Genomic DNA, 25,949 nt, shown 5'->3' with positions numbered 1-25,949 from the left:
GAAGAGGAGGAAGATGATGATGCTCTTCTATATCCCCCACAGTATGATGATGGAGGAAGAAGACGATGATGAAGATGATGATGCTCTTCTCGTCTATCCTCCAGTGTGATGATGATGATGATGATGATGGAGGAAGAGGATGAAGAGGATGATGATGATGATGATGATGATGATGATGCTCTGTGATCTTCTACACTGCAATGTGATGATGATGATGATGATGATGATGGAGGAAGAGGATGAAGATGATGATGGTCTGTGATCTTCTATCCTCCACAGTGTGATGATGATTGATGATGATGATGATGATGATGATGATGGAGGGAGAGGATGAAGATGATGATGCTTCGTGATCTTCTATCCTCCACAGTGTGATGATGATGATGATGATGATGATGATGATGATGATGATGATGATGATGGAGGAAGAGGAGGAAGAGGAGGATGCTCAGTGCTTTTCTATTCTCTACAGTGATGATGAGGATGATGATGATGGAGGAAGAGGATGAAGATGGTCTGTGATCTTCTATCCTCCACAGTGTGGTGATGATGATGATGATGATGATGGAGGAAGAGGATGAAGATGATGATGGTCTGTGATCTTCTATCCTCCACAGTGTGATGATGATGAGGAAGAGGAGGATGACGATGATGATGATGAAGATGCTTTTCTATCCTCCACAGTGATGATGATGATTATGATAAAGGATGAAGAGGAGGAGGAGGATGATGAAGATGATGATGATGATGGAGGAAGATGAAGATGAAGGTGGTCCTCTTCTCTTTTATCCTCCACAGTGTGATGGTGAAGATGATGATGGAGGAAGATGAAGATGAAGGTGGTGCTCTTCTCTTCTATCCTCCACAGTGTGATGATGATGATGATGATGATGATGGAGGAAGAGGATGATGGTGATGAAGATGATGGAGGAGGAAGAGGATGAAGATGAAGATGCTCTTCTCTTCTGTCCTCCACAGTGATGATGATGATGATGATGATGATGATGATGATGGAGGAAGAGGAAGATGATGATGATGCTCTTCTCTTCTATCCTCCACAGTATGATGATGATGATGATGATGATGATAATAGAGGAAGAGGAAGAAGAGGATGATGATGCTCTTCTCTTCTATCCTCCACAGTATGATGATGATGATGATGATGATGATAATAGAGGAAGAGGAAGAAGAGGATGATGATGCTCTTCTCTTCTATCCTCCACAGTGATGATGATGATGATGATGATGGAGGAAGAGGAAGATGATGATGATGCTCTTCTCTTCTATCCTCCACAGTATGATGATGATGATGATAATAGAGGAAGAGGAAGAAGAGGATGATGATGCTCTTCTCTTCTATCCTCCACAGTGTGATGATGATGATGATGATGATGATGATGGATAATGATGGAGGAAGGTGATGCTCTTCTCTTCTATCCTCCATAGTATGATGATGATGAATGATGATGATGGAGTAAGAAGAGGATGATGAAGATGATGACGCTCTTCTCTTCTATCCTGCACAGATCTAGTTTTCACGTTGGACCGTAAAACGCGCGAGATTATGATTTCTCGTTAGCCCCCCGCGCGCGTTCCCAGCCTGCTGTCGGTGCTATGGAGGAGGCAGAGGTAGCCATGTTGTAGAAGAAGAAGAAGAACAACACGAAGAAGGAGACGAAGAAGAAGAAGGCGCTCGGAGGATCTCTCTCTCTCTCTCTTGTGTTTGTTTTGTTTTTATTGTAGTGAAGAAACTACTACTTGTTTTTTTTACCCCCCTCCACTCCTGCCGACACCATGAGTGGCGGGACACCGTACCTCGGGAGCAAAATCAGCCTCATCTCGAAGGCCGAGATCCGCTACGAGGGGATCCTGTACACCATCGACACCGAGAACTCCACCGTCGCACTTGCTAAAGGTAGCTAAGCTAAAGCTAAGCTAAGCTAACTAGCCCGAAGCTAATACTTCTTTAAAGGTCCATAGTTATTAAGAACAACACCTGTAATAAAAATTGGGTTTGTCGCCGTATGGATAATCCGCTTAATATATTAAAGCTAAAATATATACATTAGTTTGTAATTGTGGAAGATTCAGTAGGGTTTTAGCGTTAATTTGCTAGCGTGAGCTAATAGGCTAATGTCGCTGCCATTATTAAGCAGAAAGCTAGGATGCTAATTATTATATTGCTTTATGTCATGAGGAGTTTAATAGCATTATTTTATGTAATATATCTACTATAGTATATGCAGGAACTAAATAACATAGCTGCCTTTCTTATACTTTATGTTTGGTTTTATTTTGGGTTGTTTTAGGTCTGATATTACACATGGCATGTGTGTATCTGTAAGTTACAGAGCTGCTATTATGCACACGTTTTAATCTCATAACACTTTTTTCCTTTTATTTTTAATCATTTCAATTAAAGCCTGACTCATACTCGACTTTTGAGGCTATTAATCAGAATAATTTATTAGTTTATAAAATCTTAGATGGAAGAAGTGCAACGTCACATTGGCCAAATGAGAAGTTTAATAGCATATTGTATACTATATCTAAAAATGTATCTGCAGGAGCTAAATCACATAGCTGCCTTTCTTATGCTAAGTTTATTTTGTTTTATTGTAGGTTGTTTTATGTCTAATATTACACATGCCATGTGTGTATCTGTAAGATACAGAGCTGCTATTCTGCACACTGTTTATTCTCATAACACTTTTAAATTAAAGCCTGACTTATACTGGATTTTGGAGACTGATTATGATACTTTTATAGTTAATAAAATCTTAGATGCTAATTGTATTGTCACAATGGTCAGACAGGGGGTTTAATATCATTATTTTATATAATCTATCTAAATAATTATCTGCAGGAACTAAATCACAGAGCTGCCTTTCTTATACTTTGTTTTGTTTTTGGTTATTTTATGTCTAATATTAAACATTGCATGTGTCTATCTGTAATTTACAGTGCTGCTTATTCAGCACACATTTTAATCCCATAACTCTTTATTTATTTTTTAGCTTGAGGCTGTTTTACATGAGATATTAAATGTGGCGTGCATGTCTCATCTGCACACTTTCTGATCTTGTAACAACGTTTCTTAAATATTTTAAGTGAAGTCTGACCCACTCTGGATTTTTGAGGTTGACTAAGAGTTTATAAAACGAGTTCATCCAGAAAGCTAATAGCCACGTTACTTTCGGTCAGAGGAGACGAAGAGTTTAATTACAGACATGAAAACGACAGAATAAACTGAAAGCTATGCATGCATGAAAGTCTGTTAAGTGTTGACCTCAGTTTCAAACATGAGTCAGCTTTGCTCAAGCAGCCCCTGCTGTACTGCAAACGTTAGCTGAGGAGATAATGTTTATGTAACGCTGACTTACTGACTGACAGGTGTTACTCCTGACTGTGTAATCAGTTTCATTCACCTAAACGAAGCCTGGACATCTGACGTCAGAGAGCGCGCTCATCTCACCTGCTTTAGTAACAGCTTATGACACCAAACTATTCACTGAAATATCTGCTGTTATTGAGAAGTGATGCAGATTAATGATAAGGTGCAAACATGTTTGACTTCAGTTAATGTACAAATAAAGCAAAGTTAAAGCACTACATGATAAGTAAAAGTCCTTCATGAAAAAACAGACTTATTACTATTACCAATAAAAGTACATCACTCTATTATGAGTGATGTAGTATGCAGTATTACAGTAAAAGTACTGCAGTATTATGAGTGATGTAGTATGCAGTATTACAGTAAAAGTACTGCAGTACTATGAGTGATGTAGTATGCAGTATTACAGTAAAAGTACTGCAGTATTATGAGTGATGTAGTATGCAGTATTACAGTAAAAGTACTGCAGTATTATGAGTGATGTAGTATGCAGTATTACAGTAAAAGTAGTGATATATTATTATATATGACATCATTAGATTATTAATAGTGAAGCATTAGTGTTAGAGCAGCATGTTACTGTTGTAGCTGCTGGAGGTGGAGCTAGTTTACACTACTTTATATACAGTTAGCTAGTTTACACTACTTTATATACAGTTAGCTAGTTTACACTACTTTATATACAGTTAGCTAGTTTATACTACTATATATACAGTTAGCTAGTTTATACTACTTTATACAGTTAGCTAGTTTATACTACTTTATACAGTTAGCTAGTTTATACTACTTTATATACAGTTAGCTAGTTTATACTACTTTATATACAGTTAGCTAGTTTACACTACTTTATATACAGTTAGCTAGTTTACACTACTTTATATACAGTTAGCTAGTTTACACTACTTTATATACAGTTAGCTAGTTTAAACTACTTTATATACGGTTAGCTAGTTTAAACTACTTTATATACAGTTAGCTAGTTTAAACTACTTTATATACGGTTAGCTAGTTTAGTCCAGTGGTTTTAAAGGCTGTAATACAGTAAAATGAGTTTATAAACTTTCCAGACTTTACTCACTTAGTCATTATATCCACAATACTGATGATTATTTATATTAAAAAAAACTCATTGTGTAAATAATTTGAGAAAGCAACAATATTTATCTCTACAGTGTTGTTGTGATACTTGATTTTATCAACAGAGCTGAAACAATTAGTAGTTTAATCATTAAGTTGATCATCAGGAAATTAATGTAGATTAAATGTCCTAAACTATTCACATAATAAATTGCTTTTATTCTTTTTCCAACAAAAGAGCCAAATGTTTTCTGGTTCCAGCGTCTCAGTGGAGATGATTTGCTGTATTTATTAGTGTCAAGTTATAATAAACATTTAAACTCTAGTCTTAAGGAATTAAGGAAGTGTCTACTGATCTCTTGTTTTGTTTAAACCCCAAATATATTTAGTTTATGAATGAAATTAGAAAAATAACTGCACCAAAATTGAAGCTAAAACTTGCTCTTTGTGGTGTTTTTATGGTCTTTTATTTTATTGACACCACAGCACTTGATCATCATGATTTGAATACGACTCAAAACAGATATGATTATGTATTTAATTAGAGTGAAATTAACCTTTCAGCCTATAAAGTCTGTTCCAATTTAGTTTAAAACAAAACTCAACAACATCAAATACTGCACTGAGTGTGAATTAAAACCTAAAAAAATAAAGTAATGCTTCTTTAAATGATATATTACTGCACATATTCCATGTTCTACCCCTGATATAGTAGATATTTGACCTGTGATGCTAACCTAAAGCTGTATTCTCTCTCTCTCTCTCTCTCTCTCTCTCTCTCTCTCTCTCTCTCTCTCTCTCTCTCTCTCTCTCTCTCTCTCTCTCTCTCTCTCTCTCTCTCTCTCTCTCTCTCTCTCTCTCTCTCTCTCTCTCAGTACGTTCCTTTGGTACGGAGGATCGCCCCACCGACCGGCCCATCCCGCCCCGAGACGACACCTTCGAGTACATCATCTTCAGAGGCAGCGACATCAAGGACCTGACTGTGTGCGAGCCCCCAAAACCAACATGCTCTCTCCCTCAGGACCCCGCCATTGTCCAGGTGCAGTCACACCTCCACCTGCACGGTTTTAATATTTATATGTGAAGTAGGGGGTGCTCGATTATGGAAAAAATCATAATCACGATTATTTGGGTCAAAATTGAAATCACGATTATTAAAACGAAATTTTTTTTAAACTTTAGAAACATGCTGCATTTCTCGTCCATTCGGCGTTATTAGATATTCATATGATGACTGTAGTTGTTGTTGTTGTGCTGGGACTCTTCACCCGTGAGCGTACTCCGGTTAGGGAATAAGGACACCGTTCTTTTGTTTCAACTTCTTTATGTGAGTTTTCAGCAAAATACACTCGCATCACATCACGTGTTTTCCTACACCCCACCTTTTAGGACCCCTGAAACGTAAACATAGCTGCCCTGTAACTGCATGAACCAAACAGACCCAAATTAAAGGGTGCATTTCTTTAGTTTTATCTCTGACAAAGGGAATTTATAACAGCCGCCCCCTAAATAGCATGGCTATTTTGAAACAAACATAAATTCCCACAACAGTCCTTTAAACAGGATTATCTTCAGGAAGAGCTGACAGCTGGACCAGCCGAGCCACTGGCCTCAGGTAAGTCTTCTCGCCAACTCTGACTTCGGCTGTCCGTACACATCCATCATCACTTGCGTTCAGCTTCACCACCTTCCCCATTGGCCAGTGAGCACGCGGAAGCTGAGGATCAACAATCATAACAACTGTGTCCAGGAGGAGATGATCTGTGTGTTGGCGCCACCTCTGGCGGGTCTGAAGAGAGGGTAAGTAATTTCTGATGAACTGTGTCCAGAAGTGGTCGGCCATCATCTGGCAATGACGCCAGCGCCTCCTGGTGAGGTTGTCAGAAGCATAGGCGACTTGGGGGAGAGAGGCATCCTGCCGCCCCATCAACAACATGCTGGGCGTCACTGGGTCTGGATCGGCCACATCTGAGGATACATATCCTAGTGGCTTGGCATTGAGGATGCCTTCCACCTCGATTAGGAGTGTGAGCAGGACCTCTTCCTGGAGCACTTGTGCGCCTATGACCACTTGGAGGGATTTCTTGACTGACTGGATCTCACGCTCCCAGACACCACCAAAGTGGGGAGAAGCTGGTGGGTTAAGACGGAACTTGATCTGTTTTTCTGCGAGCCGCTCCTGCAACTGTGGCTCCATTGCTGCAAAGGCCTCCTTCAACTCCTTATCCGCCCCTCGGAAGTTAGTCCCCTGGTCAGAGAGGACCTCAAAGGGAGTGCCTTTCCGTGCGATGAACCGTCTCAGTGCGAGGAGGAAAGCATCTGTGTCGAGGCTGGTGAGCAGATCCAGATGTATACATCTTGTCGTGAGACATTTGAAAATGATCCCCCAGCGCTTTTCACTTCGCCTCCCAGCCTTGACCATGTACGGCCCGAAGCAGTCGACTCCTGTTGAAAAGAATGGAGGCTTAAGGAGCCGCAGACGGGCTGAAGGCAAATCTGCCATCCTCGGCACCACTGGCTTCCCTCTCCACTTCATGCAACCAACACAAGCTCTCTGATACTTCTTGATAGCCTGCCTTCCCCGCAGAATCCAGTAGTAGCGCCTCATCTCGGCAAACACTCTATCAGGCCCAGGGTGGTGCAGCTGAGCGTCCATCTCTTTAATGAGGAGTGTGGTAACTGCATGACGTGGATCCAACAGTATTGGGTGAATGTCAGTGGGGCTAGAGCTGTCTAGCCGGCGCAGGCGTCCTCCAACCCGTATAAGACCCAGTGTGGGATCTAGTTCTGGGGCGAGCGTACTCAGCCTGCTGCTGGGGGGCACTGGCTTACCGGCTCTGAGGCATCTGATTTCTTCAGAGAAGCAGTCTGCTTGGCTGGCTTTGAGCAGGTGGACTTCTGCGTCTCGAAGGTCGCACAGAGGTGAAGCAGGGTCGGCTGCCGCCCCGTGAAGACACTGCTGCGTAGCCTTGACCAGCTCTCTCCAGCTGCTGAATTGTGTGAGGTCTGGCGTCGTGGGTGGTGAGCTGGTCTGTATGAGAGCACAAAAAACACTGTGTTTTAACTCACTGCTGTCCTCTGGCTCTGTGATGTTAGGGCATGATGGCCATTCATCCGGTGGACGGCGGAGGAATGCTGGTCCCTGGATCCAGCGATTCGGTGCAGCCAGCTCAGCTAGCGTCTTGCCACGTGTGAGGTCATCCGCCGGATTGTTGGCTGTATCCACATACCTCCAGGTGTGTGTGGCTGTCAGCTCCTGGATTTCAGAAACTCGGGTTCCCACAAAGACTTTGAACCTGCACGACTGAGATGTCAGCCAGGTGAGAACTGTCGTGGAGTCAGTCCATAAGAAGGTCTGGACAATACACAAAGTGAGCTCTTTGTGAAGGAGGGAGGACAGCTGGGCTCCTGTCAGCGCTGCGCAGAGCTCCAACCGCGGCATCGACTGCTGGCGTTTGGGGGCCACCCTCGACCTTGCCATGGCGAATGAGACGTAGACAGTGTCATCTGCTGTGGTGGTGAGATACGCCACTGACCCGTATGCTTGCTCGGAGGAGTCACAGAAGACGTGGAGAGTGTACTCTGTGGTGTCAGTAGCAAGCTTCAGTGGTGCGTAGGTTCGAGGGATGGAGATGTTGGCCAGCTCGGGGAGTTCTCTCTCCCAGCTGGACCAGGCTTGGAGGATGTCAGGAGGGAGGTTTGGGTCATCCCAGCTCCTCTTCTTCGCCCACAGTCTCTGGACGAGGATCTTGGCCCGCGTGGTGTACGGGATGATGATCCCGAGCGGATCATACTGGCGGGCGAGCACCTTATAGATGTAGCGCATAGTAGGGGTCTCGCTGTCTGGTGGTTTTGGCTTGAAGCCGAGCCGATCAGATGGACAATACCACCGCAGACCCAGAGCCGGCTCCTGTGGATCGTTGCTCTTCTCGGCCAGCCACAGCTCCGTGCTTTCGGATCGGGCACTGGAAGGTAAGTGGGAGACAACAGTTGAAAAGTTACTTGCCCACTGTCGAATCTCAAATCCTCCGGTGGCCAGACATTGTCGCATCTTGTCCACCAGAAGCTTGGCGTCGGCGGTCGTTGACAGGCTCTGAAGACAATTGTCCACGTAGAAAGACTGTTCGATGGACAGCAGGACGTCTTCATTTCCTGCAGCACAATCTTTGACATGTTTTTGCAGCGCAAATGTTGCGCAACACGGGCTGCTTGTGGTTCCAAATGGCAAAACTTGCCATTGGTAGATGTCAGGCTGTTTTTCCCTTTGCAGGTTTCTCCAAACAAACCTCAGCAGTGGCTGGTCCTCCGGTAGCAGCCGAACCTGGTGGAACATGGCCCGGATATCTCCGCTGATGGCGACAGCATGCTGGCGGAACCGCAGGAGGACCCCGATGAGAGATGGGCCGAGGGTTGGACCTGGGAGAAGCTGCTCATTGAGAGAGAGACCACCATGATTAAAGGAGCAGTCAAAAACCAGACGATGTTTCCCATTGTGATGGACGAGGTGATGAGGTATGAACCATGACTCATTGGAGCTGTTTCCGTCCCCCTCCTGGAGCTTTATGACACACCCACCATCTATGAGCTTCTGGATCTCTGCTTCATATATTTTAGCTTTGACGGGGTCTTTAAGTAGTCGTCTCTCTGTACTGCGTAGCTTTGGCATCACTACGTCAACATCAGCTCTCAGCGGTGGTGCACCTTTAACCCGGAGGAGAGGTGTAGCGTAGCGAAGTGTGTCACCAACCTTGACTCTCTCAGTGCGTGCTTCCAAAGCGCTCACCGCTTCCTGGTCCAGACGTGACCTCACTGCTAGCCGCTCGCTACGGAATGGGAGCACATCAAGCTGCCAGAGGCGTTCGACCTGTTCGTAGATGTCGTCTGGTGTGGGCTTGAAGGCGGTGTAGTAGCATGATGTGGCGGAGGACTGTGAACCATCTGGGCCCTGGAGCGTCCAGCCGAGTGCTGTGTGGATAGCTACGGGTCCCCCCTTTGGGCCAAACCTCACAGGCTCTGTGGCGGTGATCAGGTGAGTGTAATCTGCACCAATGAGCAGCAGTGGTTGCACCTTATTGAAGCTCTGGAGTTGTAATCCTCGCAGGTGGCGGTAGCGTCTCTGGAGCGCTGCTATTGGATAGGATTGCTCTGTCAGGGTGAGTCGTCCTGCCGTGTAGGCTCTCTCGACCAGATGCTGCTCTGATGGTGATGCTGGAGAAGCTACATGAAAGTCAACTGATGATCCAGTGAGATGAACAACATCCTGGCGAACAGTCCGCAGGGTGAGGGACTCTGCTCTGCCTCTGAGCTTCAGGTCTCGAACTGCAGCTGGAAGTATTATGGTGCGCTCAGCCCCATCATCGAGGATTGCATAGGTCTGCAGTGATCTGGTCCCATGACTGATGATGATTGGCACCACCTTGAGATATACTTTCCCTCCTTGCACAGAGTTGGCCGCTGAGGTGCAGTCTTTCGGTGTGATGAGGTAGACGCGTGGGCCTGGCCTGGTGATGTCATGCAGCACTCTCAGGTGGATCTCCTGGCACTCACTACATGGTTTCTTTAAAGTGCAGCTCTCTTCATCATGGTTAGTGCGGCCACAGTTGCGACAGCGCTTTCCGGCTGTTATCCACTTCTCAATTTCCTGTGCTGAGCGTTGAATAATGTCTTGACACTGTGACAAGTAGTGCTCTGTACTCTTGCAGAAGAGACACATCCTTTTAAACCTCTGTTGCTGCGCTGCTGGCCGAGGCGTGTCAGCTGACTTGGGCTGGTCTGCGCCGTGATACACAGAGACAGGCTGAGTCCGAGGCCGGGGAGTAGGAACATGTCTGTCTCTCTTTGCAGGCTGTGCTCCTTCAGCTCGATGGCGCTGTGCCATTTTCGCGGACAGTCTCTGAGCTTCTGCCTTCACCTTGAGCCACTCTGCGAGGTCTCTGAGGTTGTATGGATTTAGGCTGCTGGTGCTGAGGCGCCCCTGACTCTGTAGATGCTCCACAAAGTTGTCTCTCATGTGTCTCGGGAGTTTGCTAAGTAGTCGGTCAACATGGCCAGTAGACATCACTTCCATCCCATTTGGCCCTTCCAGTGAGGTTAGCATTCCCACCAGCAGGTCAACGTTGAGGGCGAAGCTCTGGAATGCTTTGGGGTCTCCTGATTTGAGGTCAGGTGAGTTCAGGATGGCTGCAATCTCACTTTGCGCCAGCTGATGTGGCTGGCCGTACTGTCTCTGCAAAGCCTGCATGGCGGCGGTGTAGGGCTGTACATAGTGTCTGCATGACTGAGCTATCAGCTTGGCTTCGTCCAGGACCAAGTGTTCCATGAGCACACGGTATTTGTAATGTTCAGAAAGTTCAGTGTGTGGATTGAGCAGGTGATCCAGTGCCATTTTTAAGTCAGCAAACTCTCTCTCACTGTCATGCACCAACTTAGGCAGTTCAGGTACTGGAACAGGCTGTCGGGGGGGCTGGACAGTGTATGGTACCTGCAGTGGTGTATACTGAGACTGGGGGCTGTACTGAACCTGTGGAGCTGATGAGGGCTGTTGCAGGGTGAAGCCAGCAGGGGGAGACACCAGTTGATATGCCGGCTGAGTTGGAGGGGGAGACAGAGGCTGGTAAAGTTGCAGCTGTTGGTTCTGCGGTGGCAATGGTGACTGGTATAGTGGCTGCGCAGGGATGGTTGATAGAGGCGGATAAACAGTCCCCTGAGGAGTGGCAGCGTTGTAGGGCGATGGATTGAAAACTGGCTGCGTGGCAGCTGCAGCAGGTAGCTGTGGTGTAGAATATGGCGCTGATGCTATCTGGGGGGGTTGATAGGCTGGTTGTGCAAACATTAGTGGGGTGTATTGCTGCACTGATGCTGGGTTTACAGGTGTTGTCTGCATGGGCAGGTATTGCAGCTGTGCAGCTGGCAGCACTCTGTCTGGCACAATGTTAACCATCGATGTAGGAGGCTGATTTAGCTGGTAGCCTGATGTAGCTGACATCTGTGGACTTGCATAACTCACCGCTTGTGATGCTTGAGGTGTAGGCTGCAGCATGGATACATTCAGCGTGGTGAGGGGAGGCGGAGCCCATGCAGATGTCACAGTTGATGGCAGAGACTGCGTCAGTGTGTAGTTCTGTGTACTACCTGGGGTATGAGTCATCGCTGCTTGAGGCTTTAATGCTGCAGAGGTGGTGTGTGGCAGTGTAGACACTTGTGGCTCATGTTGAAGCAGTCTAGCTGAACCAAGCTGAAGGTTGGATGACTGTGGCAGAGGGGTGCTGTGAATTACCGGACAGCTTAACCAGGGCGACTGATGTGGTGGGATACTCGTATTGAGATTAGCTGGTGGTTGTGGGACAAGGGAACCCTGGCTGCTTTGATAGCTCCGCTCCGCGGGCGCCGCCGATGGTTGGCTCATTTGGCCTGTTAGCTGTGTTAGCTGGCTTGGCAAGTCTTTAGCATGCATAGCTATGTTCCACTCGCTCACCTTGTCGGCCGCTTCCGGCGATAAAAGACGATAGGGGATAGCGTGCGCTCTGTGCGGCTGGTCCGCAATACACACAGACTCGGTCTGTGGGTTGAGTGACTGCAGCTGCTGGGCGCCGACGCTCTCTCCTCGGTCTTCAGCGCAGGCACCGTGAGGAATGAGGGACTGTGGAAGGCTAACCTTGTAGCTTTCCAGACGAGCGGGAAGCTGCCGCTGTCTTGCTCCGAGCGCGCCGCCGTCTGCCGTGGTTGTTATCGGTGTGTCCATTTCTCCGTCGCGAGTGAGGAAATCCGGCTCGAAGGACCAATATTAGATATTCATATGATGACTGTAGTTGTTGTTGTTGTGCTGGGACTCTTCACCCGTGAGCGTACTCCGGTTAGGGAATAAGGACACCGTTCTTTTGTTTCAACTTCTTTATGTGAGTTTTCAGCAAAATACACTCGCATCACATCACGTGTTTTCCTACACCCCACCTTTTAGGACCCCTGAAACGTAAACATAGCTGCCCTGTAACTGCATGAACCAAACAGACCCAAATTAAAGGGTGCATTTCTTTAGTTTTATCTCTGACAAAGGGAATTTATAACAGGCGTAATTAATTTTCTCTCCCAGCAGCATCCTTTTATCTGCCGCTTAACGCAACACACAGCAGAAAATGTGCAGAGATATTAGAGCTGAGCGAGTTACCATGACGATAGTTAAGTGAGTTACCATGACGATAGTTCACACATCACTTCCTGGTTTTTAATAATTAGTCAGTAAACTCAACATCGTCTGACGCAGGTTGGAAACTCTGCACTTTTATTTACAGTTAAAACATTTCACCGTGTGTTTCAGCTTCTGTCAAACTAACGGAGCTGCGGCGGCTTCCGGTCTAAGCTTTTCAAAATAAAACCTTTTGTTATTGAGCGCTATTTCATTATTATTATTAAAAAATAGTTTTCCTTCGATTTTATTAGTTTTGAGATCTAATAGCTTTTGTTGAATGTAACATAAACCATCTCTGCTCTCCTCCTTCTCTTCCTCCTCCTCCTCCTCCTCTTCTTCCACAGTCATCTATGAGCACAAGCTCCTCGTCTTCGGCTGCGACGGCCCCGACCCCGTTCCAGTCTGCCGGCTCATACGGCCTTTTCAACCGCGCTCCGGTTCCCGCCTACAACCAGTTCAGCACCAGCCCTCTGGTGTCCCCCCAGTTTGGACCCGTTGGTGTCGGTAAGCACAGACATAATGCTGGAGGATATTTATTTATTTATTTTAGTTTTGAGTCTTAACCCTCTTGTTGTTCTCGAGTCGAGGAAGGGAGGGAGGGAGGAAGAAGGAAAGGAGGAAGGAAGGGAAGAAGGAAAGGAGGGAGGAGGGTAAGAGGAAAGAAGGAAGGAAAGGAAGGAGGGTAAGAGGGAAGGGAGGAAGGAAGAAAGAAAGAAGGATGGAAAGGACGGAGGAAGGAGGGTAAGAGGGAAGGAAGGAAAGGAGGGAGGAAAGATGAAGGAATGGAGGGAGGGAAAGCAGGAAGGAAAGGAGGGAAGAAGGAAGAAAAGGAGGGAGGAAGAAAGAAAGAAAGAAGGAAGGGAGGGAGGGAGGGAGGGAGGAAAGGAGGGAAAGCGGAACGAAGGAAAGGAGGAAGGAGAAGACGAAGGAAGGAAGGAAAGAGAGAAGGAATGAAGGAAAGAAGGAATAGTCAAAACAGACGGGGTCAGTTTGACCCGGGAGGACGAGAGGAAGGTTAACTGTGGAGAGAGAAGCTGTGCATGACATCCAAGGGTCCAGAGTCTCTTCGTGACTCTCGTACCACGAAACTCATGCAACAGAAACTGGAGGAGGTGTTAAGTCGTAGCACTAGTGTGACTTAAATCACACAAGGCCTTCACCTCCTCCGCTACATGTATGAACATTACTCAGGTTGTGTCGTTTATTAAGTGTTTTCATGTTGTTGGTTTTTTACATTTTGCATCAGAGGCATCATTCTGTGTAGCTGAGTATTAACTTCACAGAGGAGTCGGTGGATTTAATAGTAGGGCTTTCACCCCCCACCCCAAAAAAAAAAAAATCAAGTTTGAACAAAATCGAAACGACCCGCAATTAATTAATTTGAACACACACTCCTCTCCCCCCCCAGCTTAATCCAAGTTTAGGTTTCTATTAAGGAAGTTTTAGGTAAGATTTAGGAGGCAGGAGGAGCACAGAGTCGATCTCAAGCCCCACCCAGGAATTTTTCAGTACATACCCGAAAGCAGGGACTCGTTTTTTCCCCCCCTGTAAAAGTTCAAGGAGATTGTCCTTTTGGGGGCGGTTCCTGCTACAGAGACACGCGGCAACATTCACGACCCCGTTAAATTACGGCCCTAACAGCTGAGACGATGTTCCTGTAGAGTTCCAGCCTCAATAGAAACGGGACTTATGCTACTAGCTTTACTGATGGATTAGCCGAACATACAACAGGTGGAGCTGATACTGGAGTCTTAGAGCGCCCTCTACTGGATCACACGGAGAAATGCTTCAAATAATCTGATGCTCACACTGCAGCCTACATTTTAAACAGCCTTTTTTTTATGAATAAAAAGTGACAGCCCTATTTAATAGTTTAAGTAACAACAACTTTACATTGCTTTTAGTATAAATACATTCTGGCTATTCAACTGTGCACAGATTACTGAATGTTTGGGGCTGAATCCATCAGCTGCACAATCAAAATTGACTTCAGTTATTCTGCATTCAGGTTGCTTTTATTAAACCTTATTTTATTTTTTAAACTGCGCTTAGATTGGGAGAGAGAGAGAGAGAGAGAGAGAGAGAGAGAGAGAGAGAGAGAGAGAGAGAGACTGACTTTAGGTTAGCATCACAGACAGAGAACACATTTAACCCTTTACACTGTTCATATTCAACATATTTTAGGTCATAAAAAGTGTCTACACCAAATTGTGAACCTCAGATCTGTTTAGAAAGCATCAATAAATGTGATTAAACCTTGATTCATGTTTCAGAGAGTGTATTTGTTAGGTTTTACACTTATTTATGGAGAAAAAACAGCTACTATCACACAATATCATGTCCTATTTTACCTAAGACATGAAAATATAACATAGCAATAATGATTTAAATGTTATTTTATTGAAAGTGAAACTAACAAGAACTTTATGGAGCTGTGGGGTTTATTGTATAACCATTAGAGCCATCAGTCTTCACCGCTACATCATAAAAAGAAATCCTCATAACTACTATCTTATTAAAATTATTATTTACTTAACTTAAACACATGGCAATAGATACAGAGATCATTTGTAGCAGCTATACAAAAGTATAACATTTCAACATATTTTCATTTTTGTGCATTTTGGGCCACTTGACAAGGAAAAGTCATCAAATTTCAAAATAAAAGTCATTTGGGTTTTATTTCACAAGCTGTTCAATTTGACCTGAAAGCAGCATTTTAAAGGAGCCAGGAGTGTTTTTGCTCCTCAATCCTCTGAATATTCCTGCTGTTCCTCCCCATACAGGACGATCAGTGCCCTCCTTTGTGAGCGACACGAGCACAGCCGTAGCCAGAGCTCAGAGAAGCGCTGTTGGCTCGGCTCGGCCCTCTGACTCGAGCTCTCTGGGTAATCTTGTAACTGAAGGTAAAAAAGAAAAAAAACCCTGAAAGGTTTTTTTTAAAAATTGGCGAATGCAGTCTACTCACCACACTGGGTGGTACTAAATCACTAAAATTACACTCGGGTTGACAATTCTGCACGAATAAAAAAGTTATTATATTAAAAAAAACTATTTAACTTTAACTTCTAATAAATTACTCATAAGATTACTCATTTTCTCATTTTCACGTTTTGCCTTCTATGTTTTTAAGTCTTTCTGTCTCCCAAATTGTGATTTAAAAACGACAACACAGACATAAAAATGCCTCCAGTTCAAGTATTAAGTTTCTTCTCGGTGATGTCAAACATATGGCCCGTGGCCCAGAACCGGCCCGCCAAAGGGGTCCAATCTGGTCCACTGGATAACTTTTCAAAGAATGAAATTTTCAGAAAAGTAAGATGCAGTCAGATGGGTTTTTTCCACACTCTGACCAGAAAACTAAATTATAAAGAATTAAAAGAATACAATACAAACATATTATTGTCATATTTAAACCATTTATATATTAAACATTGTGTAAAATGTTGTCAATTAACAACTTTCAAATTGTTTCAAGCACTTTTTCACTTGAAATAAGAAGCTCAATCTGCTGTGGAGCAAGTTTTTTTTTTTTTAAATACTTGTTATAGGAAAAAATAATAAATGACCACTACACAGAAAATAAACCTGGGAAGGGACTAGAGACACCGAGATGCAGAACTTCGAAAAAGGGGCACAACGGCGTCGGGGCACCGGCATAGTTACGGTGTGGAGGTTACGTAGAAGCATAAATCAGCCTTAACCCTGACCTCTGACCTCTGCCCTCTGCCCTCGTCTCTCCTCCAGGCCGCAGCAGCCCCAGCCTGGACCCTCTGCGAAAGAGCCCCTCCCTTGAGCAGGTGATCCAATCTGCGTCCGCCCCGTCGGCCCCCGCTGCCGCCGCCGCCACCACGGCTCCGGCCCCTGGACTCGGACGCAGGAGCCCGGCTCACGCTCGCACGGCCCCCTCCGCCGGCCAGAGCGGCCCGAAGCCCCACCACCACCACCAGCAGCAGCAGCAGCAGCAGGACGGAGTGGACTCGAGGAGGGGTGAGACTGTCAGGGGAGGCCGAGGCAGCAGCCAGGGCTGGCCCGCACCCCGAACCATCTCCGCCTCTCACATCAGCGCAGTAGATCGGGCTTCCACTGCAGGGCTTCCCCACTCCATCTTTAGCCACTCAGGTGAGAGCCGCACTCTGCTACACTCTGTGCTGCTGTCGTTGTGTTTCTATTTGTTAACGTTTTGTTCCAGAGGTCCTGAAATTTGAAAGCCCGTTTTTTTGTCTGTGAAGGTCGGACGACAAGTAGAGCTGCTGCTGCTGCTGTCGTAGCTCATGACCAGTGATGGGAATAACGGCGTTATAAATAAACAGCGTTACTTTTTTCAGTGACGAGAAATCAAATGAATTACTGTTTCCCTGGTTACAACGCCGTTAAGGCCCATTTATGCTCAACGTTAAATACGGATCCGGATACAGACGGAGCCTTCTGTCCGTGCAGAAGGCTCCGTCTGTCCTCAGTTACTTTTTGGGAGAAGTAATGAGTAACTATAATTAACCTTTGTGTCGTCCTTTGACTGTTCCTTCTTTCCTTCCTTCCGTCTGTCCTCCCTCCCTCCTTCTCTCTTTTCTCCCTTCCTTCTTTCCTTCCTCCACCCCCCTTCCTTCTGTCCTTCCTTCCTTCTGTCCTTCCTTCCGTCTGTCCTCCCCCTTCTCTCTTTCCTCCCTCCCTTCCTTCTTTCCTTCTTTCCTTCCTCCATCCCCCTTTCTTCTTTCCTTCTTTCCTTCCTTCCTTCCTTCCTTCTTTCCTCCCTCCCTCATCTCTTTCTTTCCTTCCTCTCTCTTTCCTCCCTTCCTTCTTTCCTTCCTCCATCCCCCTTCCTTCCTTCCTTCCTTCCTTCTTCCATCCCCCTTCCTTCCTCCCTCCCTCCTTCTCTCTGTCCTCCCTTCCTTCCTTCCTTCCTTCCTTCCTTCCTCCCTTCCTTCTGTCCTTCCTTCCTTCTTTTCTTCTTCCATCCCCCTTCCTTCCTCCTTCCCTCCTTCTCTCGGTCCTCCCTTCCTCCCTTCCTCCTTTCCTTCCTTCTTTCCTCCCTTCCTCCCTTGACTCGAGGACAACAGGAGGGTTAATTACTTTTTCAAAGTAACGAACCCAACACACTGCTCATGACTGTTGCCGTTATTTTTTTGTTGTTGTGGAAGACTTTAAAAAAAAAAAAAAAAAAGGACTCTGCTATTCCAGGCACAGATCCAGTCCAGAAAATCCCCAAACCAGAGAGCGAGCAGGCGCGAGGTGAAGGCAGGGATACCAGTAAACGTTCCACAGGTTAAACCCTCCTCCCTCCTTCGTCCTCCGTCCTTCGTCGTCCTCCTCTTCCTCCTCCTCCTCCCTCGTCGTCTGCTCTGAAACCATCCTCAACAGCCTCGCTCCATGCTCATTAAGACTCTGCATGCCTTTACCTGCCGGACAGTGTGGAGCCCATACATACTCTCATCCTCGTCGACCCCCCCTCGCCCCCCCTCCTCCTCCTCCTCTCTGACATGTTTTTCTTTGCTAGTGAACATGTGTGCAGATTATTGACATGCTGTTCATGTCAATGGACTCGAGGCGATGATGATGATGATGATGATGATGATGATGCCGCCGCCTCCCCTCTGTGCTGTGGTGGTGCTGTTGTTGATTTTTTTTTTTTTTTTTTCCTCGTAGTAGCTGAGAATGATTTACTGCATTCTTCTCCATGTTGGATGTGATTTTTTTTTTTTTCTCTCTCTCTCTCTCGGCGTACAGCTAACATCTGAAGCCAAGCTGCTGTTTTTTTAACGGCACTTTGCTCTCCGCTAACTCATTTTTGGAAAAGTGGATGTTGTGCATTAATGTGATTTTGTTTCTTTTTTTTTTTTTTGGTTCTACATTATCTCTTCCAAGTTCTTCAAACTTTATTTTTATTTTTTTTATAGATATTAAAAAAGCAGCTAATGTTTTTTTTTTTTTTTCTTTTTTGTTGTTCAGCAGCTGCAGGCGCACCCGGTAACCGGCGCGGTCGAGGCGGCGGACACCGCGGGCGAGGACGCTTCAACGTGCGCCGAGACGGACCCATGAAGTTTGAGAAGGACTTCGACTTCGAGAGCGCCAACGCCCAATTCAACAAGGAGGAGATCGACAGAGAGTTTCAGAGCAAGCTGAAGTTGAAAGGTAGAAATAAAGAGCTTCAGTAGTGGAGGAAAAGAGGAAGGAAGGACGCAAGGAAGGATTGAAGGAAATGACGAAAGAAGTATGGAAGGAGGGGGAGAACTTCCTTCTGTCCTTCTTTCCTTCCCTCCTTCCTTTCCTTCCTTCTGTCCTTCTTTCCTTCCCTCCTTCCTTTCCTTCTTTCTGTCCTTCTTTCTTCCCTCCCTCCCACCTTCCTTCCTCCCTTCCTTCTGTCCTTCTTTCCTCCCTCCTCCCTTACCTCCTTCCACCTGTCCTTCCTTCCTTCCTTCTGTCCTTCTTTCCTTCCCCCCTTCCTTTCCTTCCTTCTGTCCTTCTTTCTTCCCTCCCTCCCTCCCACCTTCCTTCCTCCCTTCCTTCTGTCCTTCTTTCCTCCCTCCTCCCTTCCTTCCTTCCACCTGTCCTTCCTACCTTCCTTCTGTCCTTCTTTCCTTCCCTCCTTCTTTTCCTTCCTTCCTTCTGTCCTTCTTTCCTCCCTCCCTCTTACCTTCCTTCCTCCCTTCCTTCTGTCCTTCTTTCCTTCCCTCCTTCCCTTCCTCCCTTCCTTCCTTCTGTCCTTCCTTCCTTACCTCCCTCCTTCCTTCTTTCCTCCCTCCCTCCTACCTTCCTTCTGTCCTTCTTTCCTTCCCTCCTTCTTTTCCTTCCTTCCTTCTGTCCTTCTTTCCTCCCTCCCTCTTACCTTCCTTCCTCCCTTCCTTCTGTCCTTTTTTCCTTCCCTCCTTCCTTCCTTCCTTCCTCCCTTCCTTCTGTCCTTCCCTCCTTCCCTTCCTTCCTTCCTCCCTTCCTTCTGTCCTTCTTTCCTCCCTCCCTCCTTCCTTCCTTCCTTCCTTCCTTCCTTCCTTCTTTCCTTCCCTTCCTTCCTTCTGTCCTTCCTTCCCTCCTTCCTTCCTTCCTTCCTTCCCTTCTTCCTTCCCTGACTCGAGGACAACAGGAGGGTTAAACAAACAATCATCAAACGTTTCGTGGTTAACCGTGGCTTATCTCTCTGTCGTTACTCAGATGAGAAGACCGAGAAGCCGGAGAAAGCGGTGAACGGAGAGGATAAAGGCGACTCCGGCGTCGAGACTCAGAACAGCGAGAACAACGCCGAAGAAGAGTGCGACCCGCTCGGCCCCAACTGCTACTACGACAAGTCCAAGTCCTTCTTCGACAACATCTCCTGTGACGACACCAGGTACGACAAATCCTCCTCCACTCCCAGTGAGACATGAGAGTAACGTCACTGTAACTGTGTTTGGACCTCTTTCACCTCTCAGGACTCTCACTGTAAGATAAAATAAAAGAATCAATGAAAGAGCTTTTTCTTCTTTTCTCTCCAGGAAAGCAAATGACAAGTCTGGAGTCTCAGGATTCCCAAGGTAAGAGTTTATCTCATCATGTAGAAGCAGGTTTAGATTTATAATAATAACTTTATGTAGCACCTTACAAAAACAATGTTCACAAAGTGCTTTGACAGACAAAGCTAGCAAAAGCATTACAATAAAAATCAAGACAGTCTTTTTAGCATCAGATTCCCTCTTAGTGTTTCCTGTTGAGCTGTGGTGGAAGTATAGGAACAAAAAGACTTAGGGAGGGAGGGAGGAAAGGAAGGAAGGAAGGAAGGAAGGAAGGAAAGAAGGGGGAGGGAGGAAGGACAGACAGAAGGAAGGGAGGAAAGAGAGAAGGAGGGAGGGAGGGAGGGAGGAAGGACAGACAGAAGGAAGATGGATGGAGGAAGGAAAGAAGGAAGGGAGGAAAGAGAAGGAGGGAGGAAGGACAGACAGAAGGAAGGAAGGAAAGAAGGTGGATGGAGGAAAGAAGGAAGGGAGGAAAGAGAGAAGGAGGGAGGGAGGAAGGACAGTCAGAAGGAAGGAAAGAAGGAAGGGAGGAAAGAGAAAAGGAGGGAGGAAAGACAGACGGAAGGAAGGAAGGAAGATGGATGGAGGAAGGAAAGAAGGAAGGGAGGAAAGGGAGAGGGAGGGAGGAAGGACAGACAGAAGGAAGGAAGGAAAGAAGGAAGATGGATGGAGGAAGGAAAGAAGGAAGGGAGGAAAGGGAGAAGGAGGGAGGGAAGGAGGGAGGAAGGACAGACAGAAGGAAGGAAAGAAGGAAGATGGATGGAGGAAGGAAAGAAGGAAGGGAGGAAAGAGAGAAGGAGGGAGGAAGGACAAACAGAAGGAAGGAAAGAAGGAAGATGGATGGAGGAAGGAAAGAAGGGAGGAAGGAGGGAGGGAGGAAGGACAGACAGACAGACAGAAGGAAGGAAAGAAGGAACAACAGAAGGAAGGTGGATGGAAGAAGGAAAGAAGGACGGAAGGAACGACTAAAAACACTAACGTTGAAACAGAAGATGAAGATTTGACTCATTTGGACAAAACTGAAGCTTCATATTAGCTTCAGATTAACTTTTAAATACTTTTTTTTTTTTTTTTAAGGACTGTGGGTTTAGTCCTCTATCACTTTACATTATAAGAGCATTATGAATGAATCTTCTAATGGTCAGTATGAACAGGAAGAGTCATTACAGCAATAAAAACATGGTTCAGTATTAATTTAGGCTCCTGACTGACTGACTTGAAAAATCACAAACTTGTCCTTTTAACTTCCTCCATCATGGTGTTTCTCTTCCTGCAGGGAGCGGAGGCAGACCTGGGCGGAGGAGAGGCGGATGAATGCCGAGACATTCGGCATCCCTCTGCGTCAGGGTCGAGGCCGCGGAGGTTACCGTGGACGCGGCGGGATGGGCTTCCGTGGCGGTCGGGGTCGTTCGGCTAGCCGAGGATCCTTCGGTCCGCCACAAGGGGGCGGCGGCTTCAGGGGAGGATACAGAGGAAACCAGGCCGGCCGCGAGTTCGCCGACTTATCAGCATACAGGGTAAAAATCAGTTAGGAGTTAGGAGAGACACAGGGGGAGCTTCCTTCCTTATTTACACCTTTCCTTCCTTTCCTTCCTTCCTTCATTCCTCCCTCCTTACTCCTTTCCTTCCTCCCTCCCTCACTTCCTTGCTTCCTTCCTTACTTACTCCTTTCCTTCCTTTTTTCATTCCTCCCTCAGTCCTTACTCCTTTCCTTCCTCCCTCCCTCACTTCCTTGCTTCCTTCCTTCCTTACTTACTTCCTTCCTTCCTTACTCATTACTTCCTTCCTTCTTTCCTCCCTCCCTCCTTACTCCTTTCCCTTCCTTCCTTCCTTCCTTCTTCATTCCTTCCTTCTTTCCTCCCTTCCTGCTGTCCTCCCTTCCTTCCTCTTTTCCTCCCTCCCTCCTTACTCCTTTCCTTCCTCCCTCCCTCACTTCCTTGCTTCCTTCCTTACTTACTCCTTTCCTTCCTTTTTTCATTCCTCCCTCCGTCCTTACTCCTTTCCTTCCTCCCTCCCTCACTTCCTTGCTTCCTTCCTTCCTTACTTACTTCCTTCCTTCCTTACTCATTACTTCCTTCCTTCTTTCCTCCCTCCCTCCTTACTCCTTTCCTTCCTTCCTTCTTTCCTCCCTTCCTGCTGTCCTCCCTTCCTTCCTCTTTTCCTCCCTCCCTCCTTACTCCTTTCCTTTCCTTCCTTCCTACACTCCTTCCTTCCTTCTTCATTCCTTCCTTCTTTCCTTCTTTCCTCCCTTCCTGCTGTCCTCCCTTCCTTCCTCTTTTCCTCCCTCCCTCCTTACTCCTTTCCTTTCCTTCCTTCCTACACTCCTCCCTTCCTTCCTCTTTTCCTCCCTCCCTTCCTTCCTTCCTTCCTTGACCTGAGGACAACAGGAGGGTTAAATTGAAAGCCAAATTAAAAAGATATAAGATAATAAAATATAAAATGTTAATTAAAAACTTTATTTATTTCACTTCTAAATATCTGTTTTTCTTTTTCTTTCCCCCTTTTGTGCTTTTTCCTTTTTTCCAGAAGGACAACAAAGTGGCAGCATAGTCCGCTCTTCAGACAAGGTGCAACGCTCGGAGAGAAACACAAAAGGAGGAAGAAAAAAAAGAGAGAGGAAAAAAGAAAAGAAAGAAATCTGTTTTTTTTTTTTTTTTTTTTTTTTGGGTTGCTACTCTTTTTTGACTTAAAGAAAACAAACAAAAAAAAAAAAAAGAATGAAGATTGTGTACTTAGTTGTATATTTGTCACCAGCACTGGGTAGACTGCTTGAATGCAACTTTAATTTTTTTTTTTTTTTTTTTTTTTTTTTTCCATCTTTCAAAATAAAATGATGGAAACAAAAAACACACACACACACAAACAACGTCAGAGAGAAAGAGAAAAAAAAAAGTCAATCTTTTCAAAATAAAAGCTGATTAATTATGTTTAAATGTCATATTTCAGACGGATTGTTAGTTTTTTTTTTTTTTTTTTTTTTTCAATGATTTATCTTCTCGGCCCCCTTTTCCTAAAACAACCTGTATTTGATAATATTTTATTAGCCGTCGAGGGTCGTCCACGTAAGTTCTTGACTGTGATGCTCACTGACATAGCTTTATTTGGGGAGGGGGAGGAGAGGAGGGAAGGGGGGGGTTGGTGGGTTTGTCCTATTATAATTATTATTATTATTATATATATATATATAAAGTAACTTCAGCACCAAAATTAGCCCACAGGGTCTCAGTTACACCTTTCTCTCTCTTAACATGTATTTTTCTACTATTACACCTTTAATTCATCCTGTTATCGTAGTCAGCCCTCTCTCTCTCTCTCTCTCTCTCTCTCTCTCTCTCTCTCTCTCTCTCTCTCTCTCTCTCTCTCTCTCTCTCTCTCTCTCTCTCTCTCTCCCTTTCTCTCTCGCTCACTCGCTCGCTCAATCGATCTCTCCTTCCTTCTTTCCTCCAGTGGCAGTGTGCTTGTGATTTTTTTTTTTTTTAGATCATCTCTCACTTGCTCGCTCAATCGATCTTTCCTCCCTCCCTCCCTCCCTCCCTTCCTCCCTTCCTCCTTCCCTCCTTCCCTCCCTCCTTCCTTCTTCCAGTGGCAGTGTGCTCATGTTTTTTTTTTTTTTTTTAGATCATCTCTCACTCGCTCGCTCAATCGATCTCTCCTCCCTCCCTCCCTTCCTTCCTTCCTTCTTTCCTCCCTCCCTTCCTCCTTCCCTCCTTCCCTCCCTCCTTCCTTCCCTCCTTCTTTCCTTCCAGTGGCAGTGTACTCGTGATGTGTTTTTTTTTGATCATCTCTCACTCTCACTCGCTCGCTCGCTCAGTCGATCCCTCCTTCCCTCCTTCCTTCCTCCATCGGCAGTGTGCTCGTCATTTCTTTAGATCATCTCATCCCTAAACAACTTGTTCTGCAGCTTTTTCCTCATCTTTCTTTCTTCTTCTTCTTCTTCTTCAGTGTTTACAGTTATGTTAACAGCGTAGGTTCGATATCTCTCATTCAAGATGTTTCACTTTTCTTCTTTACGAGTGTAAGGAGGAAAGTCGTAGCCGTCAGCACACACGTTGTACTTCTCTGGTTTATCGTGGTAGTTTTTTTTGTTGTTTTTTAAAAAAGAAACTCTCGATCAACAAGCTATTAAATTAAATCGGGGGGGAGGGGGGGCTGGGTCGCAGATGGAAAGTCAAGCTTCACTTCCTTTCTTTCTTCTTTTTTTTTTTTTACACTGACGCCCGCTTGTACTTGTGTGACGAGGTTTTTTCTTTGAGGTGCTTTCGAGAGTTTTCCATCTTTCCGAGTTTCACATCAGAAAGGCCACATGAAGGCGATATCTACTTCTTTTTTTTTTTTTTTTTTTCTTCTTCTCTTTCTTTTTTTTTCTGTTTGTTTTTTTGTTTGTTTGTCCGGGCTGCTTCATCAAACACACTAATTTTCTCTAAAAAGCATCTTTTTCGGACATCACAGAAAAAAAAAATCTACACTCAAGCCATAAAAATTAAAAAAAAAAACCCCAACTCACTTTGTTCTCGTTTATTTTTAACCACCTGTTACAAATAAACATCTCACTGTTTTAAAAACAAACAAAAAACTCAACTTATGCCACTAACTTTGTCCCGCGGCACTGCATCGGTGGTCGACAGCCCGCTAAAAGCTACAGAAGTGATGTCAACTATATATATATATATATATATCTATAAATTAAAAAAAAAGATATAGATCATTTTTTTTAGACGAACGAGCTAGCTGCTAGCCGCTAGCTGTTAGCCGCTAGCTGTCTGGGTGTAGCAACATAGTTTCCTAGCAATATCATACTTTTTATTTTTTATTTGTTTTGTGAGGTTTACGAAGGATTTTTGGGGTCTGATGAAATTATGACTGAATAATCTGAAGTCACATCTTTAACCTGGCATGATTTAAGTACTTATAAATTAAAAAAAAAAAAAAAAAAAAAACCTTCTTTCAGTGGCATTTTTTTTTTTTTTTTAGATCCGATGTGGTTTAAGAAGAAATGTTAGTAGAGCTGCACTTTTTTTGCGATGTTGGAGGAAAAAAATAATAATGCTGTTTTGTTTTTTTTCCCCCTTAATAATCTGTCCTGAGGTTGTTTCCTGCTAATGAAAGACTGTAGTGCCCCCCCCCCCCCCCCTTTATAACAAACTGGAGTATTTGATCTGTGCAGAGCTGGGTCGGATCCAATTTGAGATTTTTTTGGTCAGAAAGTCAGAAAACTGGAATTTGAATTCATTTTTTAGCTCAAATTATCATCTTTTTTTTTTTTTAGCTCTGGCTTTTTCCATCAGTTTAAAATCTATAAAATCATCATTAAAATCCTTTCCTTCCTTCCTTCCTTCCTTCCTTCCTTCATTCATTCCTTCATTCATTCCTCCCTCCCTCCTTACTCCTTTCCTTCCTTCCTTCCTTTCCTCCCTTCCTTCTCTCCCTACTTCCTTCCTCTTTTCCTCCCTCCCTCCCTCCTTACTCCTTCCCTTCCTTCCTACACTCCTTCCTTGCTTCTTCATTCCTTCCCTCTTTCCTCCCTACTTTCTTCCTCTTTTCCTCCCTGCCCTCCTTACTCCTTTCCTTCCTTCCCACACTCCTTCCTTCCTTCCTTCTTCATTCCTTCCTCCCTCCCTCCCTCCCTCCTTCCTTCCCTTCCTTCTCTCCCTACTTCCTTCCTCCTTTCCTTCCTTCCTTAATTCCTCCCTTCCTGCTGTCATTCCTTCCTTCTCTCCCTACTTTCTTCCTCTTTTCCTCCCTCCCTCCTTACTCCTTCCTTCCTTCTTCATTCCTTCCTTCCTCCCTCCCTCCCTCCCTCCTTACTCCTTCC

General features: G+C 45.2%; 1 protein-coding gene across 1 annotated transcript; it reads left to right on the top strand.

Annotated features, from left to right (window-relative positions):
* The first annotated feature begins 1,615 nt into the window (after positions 1-1,615).
* lsm14aa (LSM14A mRNA processing body assembly factor a) lies at positions 1,616-22,938 on the top strand. Its single transcript, XM_053318958.1, has 9 exons — positions 1,616-1,915; positions 5,347-5,510; positions 13,001-13,160; positions 16,404-16,778; positions 18,606-18,785; positions 19,800-19,974; positions 20,120-20,158; positions 21,414-21,654; positions 22,664-22,938. Exons 1-9 carry the CDS (start codon positions 1,795-1,797, stop codon positions 22,685-22,687), a joined length of 1,479 nt encoding a protein of 492 aa, XP_053174933.1. The 5' UTR covers positions 1,616-1,794; the 3' UTR covers positions 22,688-22,938.
* Positions 22,939-25,949: the final 3,011 nt, after the last annotated feature.

Source organism: Scomber japonicus, chromosome 5 (assembly GCF_027409825.1).
Source record: "Scomber japonicus isolate fScoJap1 chromosome 5, fScoJap1.pri, whole genome shotgun sequence".
NCBI lineage: Eukaryota > Metazoa > Chordata > Actinopteri > Scombriformes > Scombridae > Scomber > Scomber japonicus.
The sequence above is the reverse complement of the archived record's forward strand: the minus strand, read 5'-3'. Positions and strand labels throughout refer to the sequence as shown.

Coding starts and splice junctions, on each gene's coding strand:
- lsm14aa (XM_053318958.1), top strand. CDS start 1,795: ATGAGTGGCGGGACACCGTACCTCGGGAGCAAAATCAGCCTCATCTCG. Junction 13,161..16,403: donor GTTTGGACCCGTTGGTGTCG/GTAAGCACAGAC, acceptor TCTCTCCTCCAG/GCCGCAGCAGCCCCAGCCTG. Junction 18,786..19,799: donor GAGCAAGCTGAAGTTGAAAG/GTAGAAATAAAG, acceptor GTCGTTACTCAG/ATGAGAAGACCGAGAAGCCG.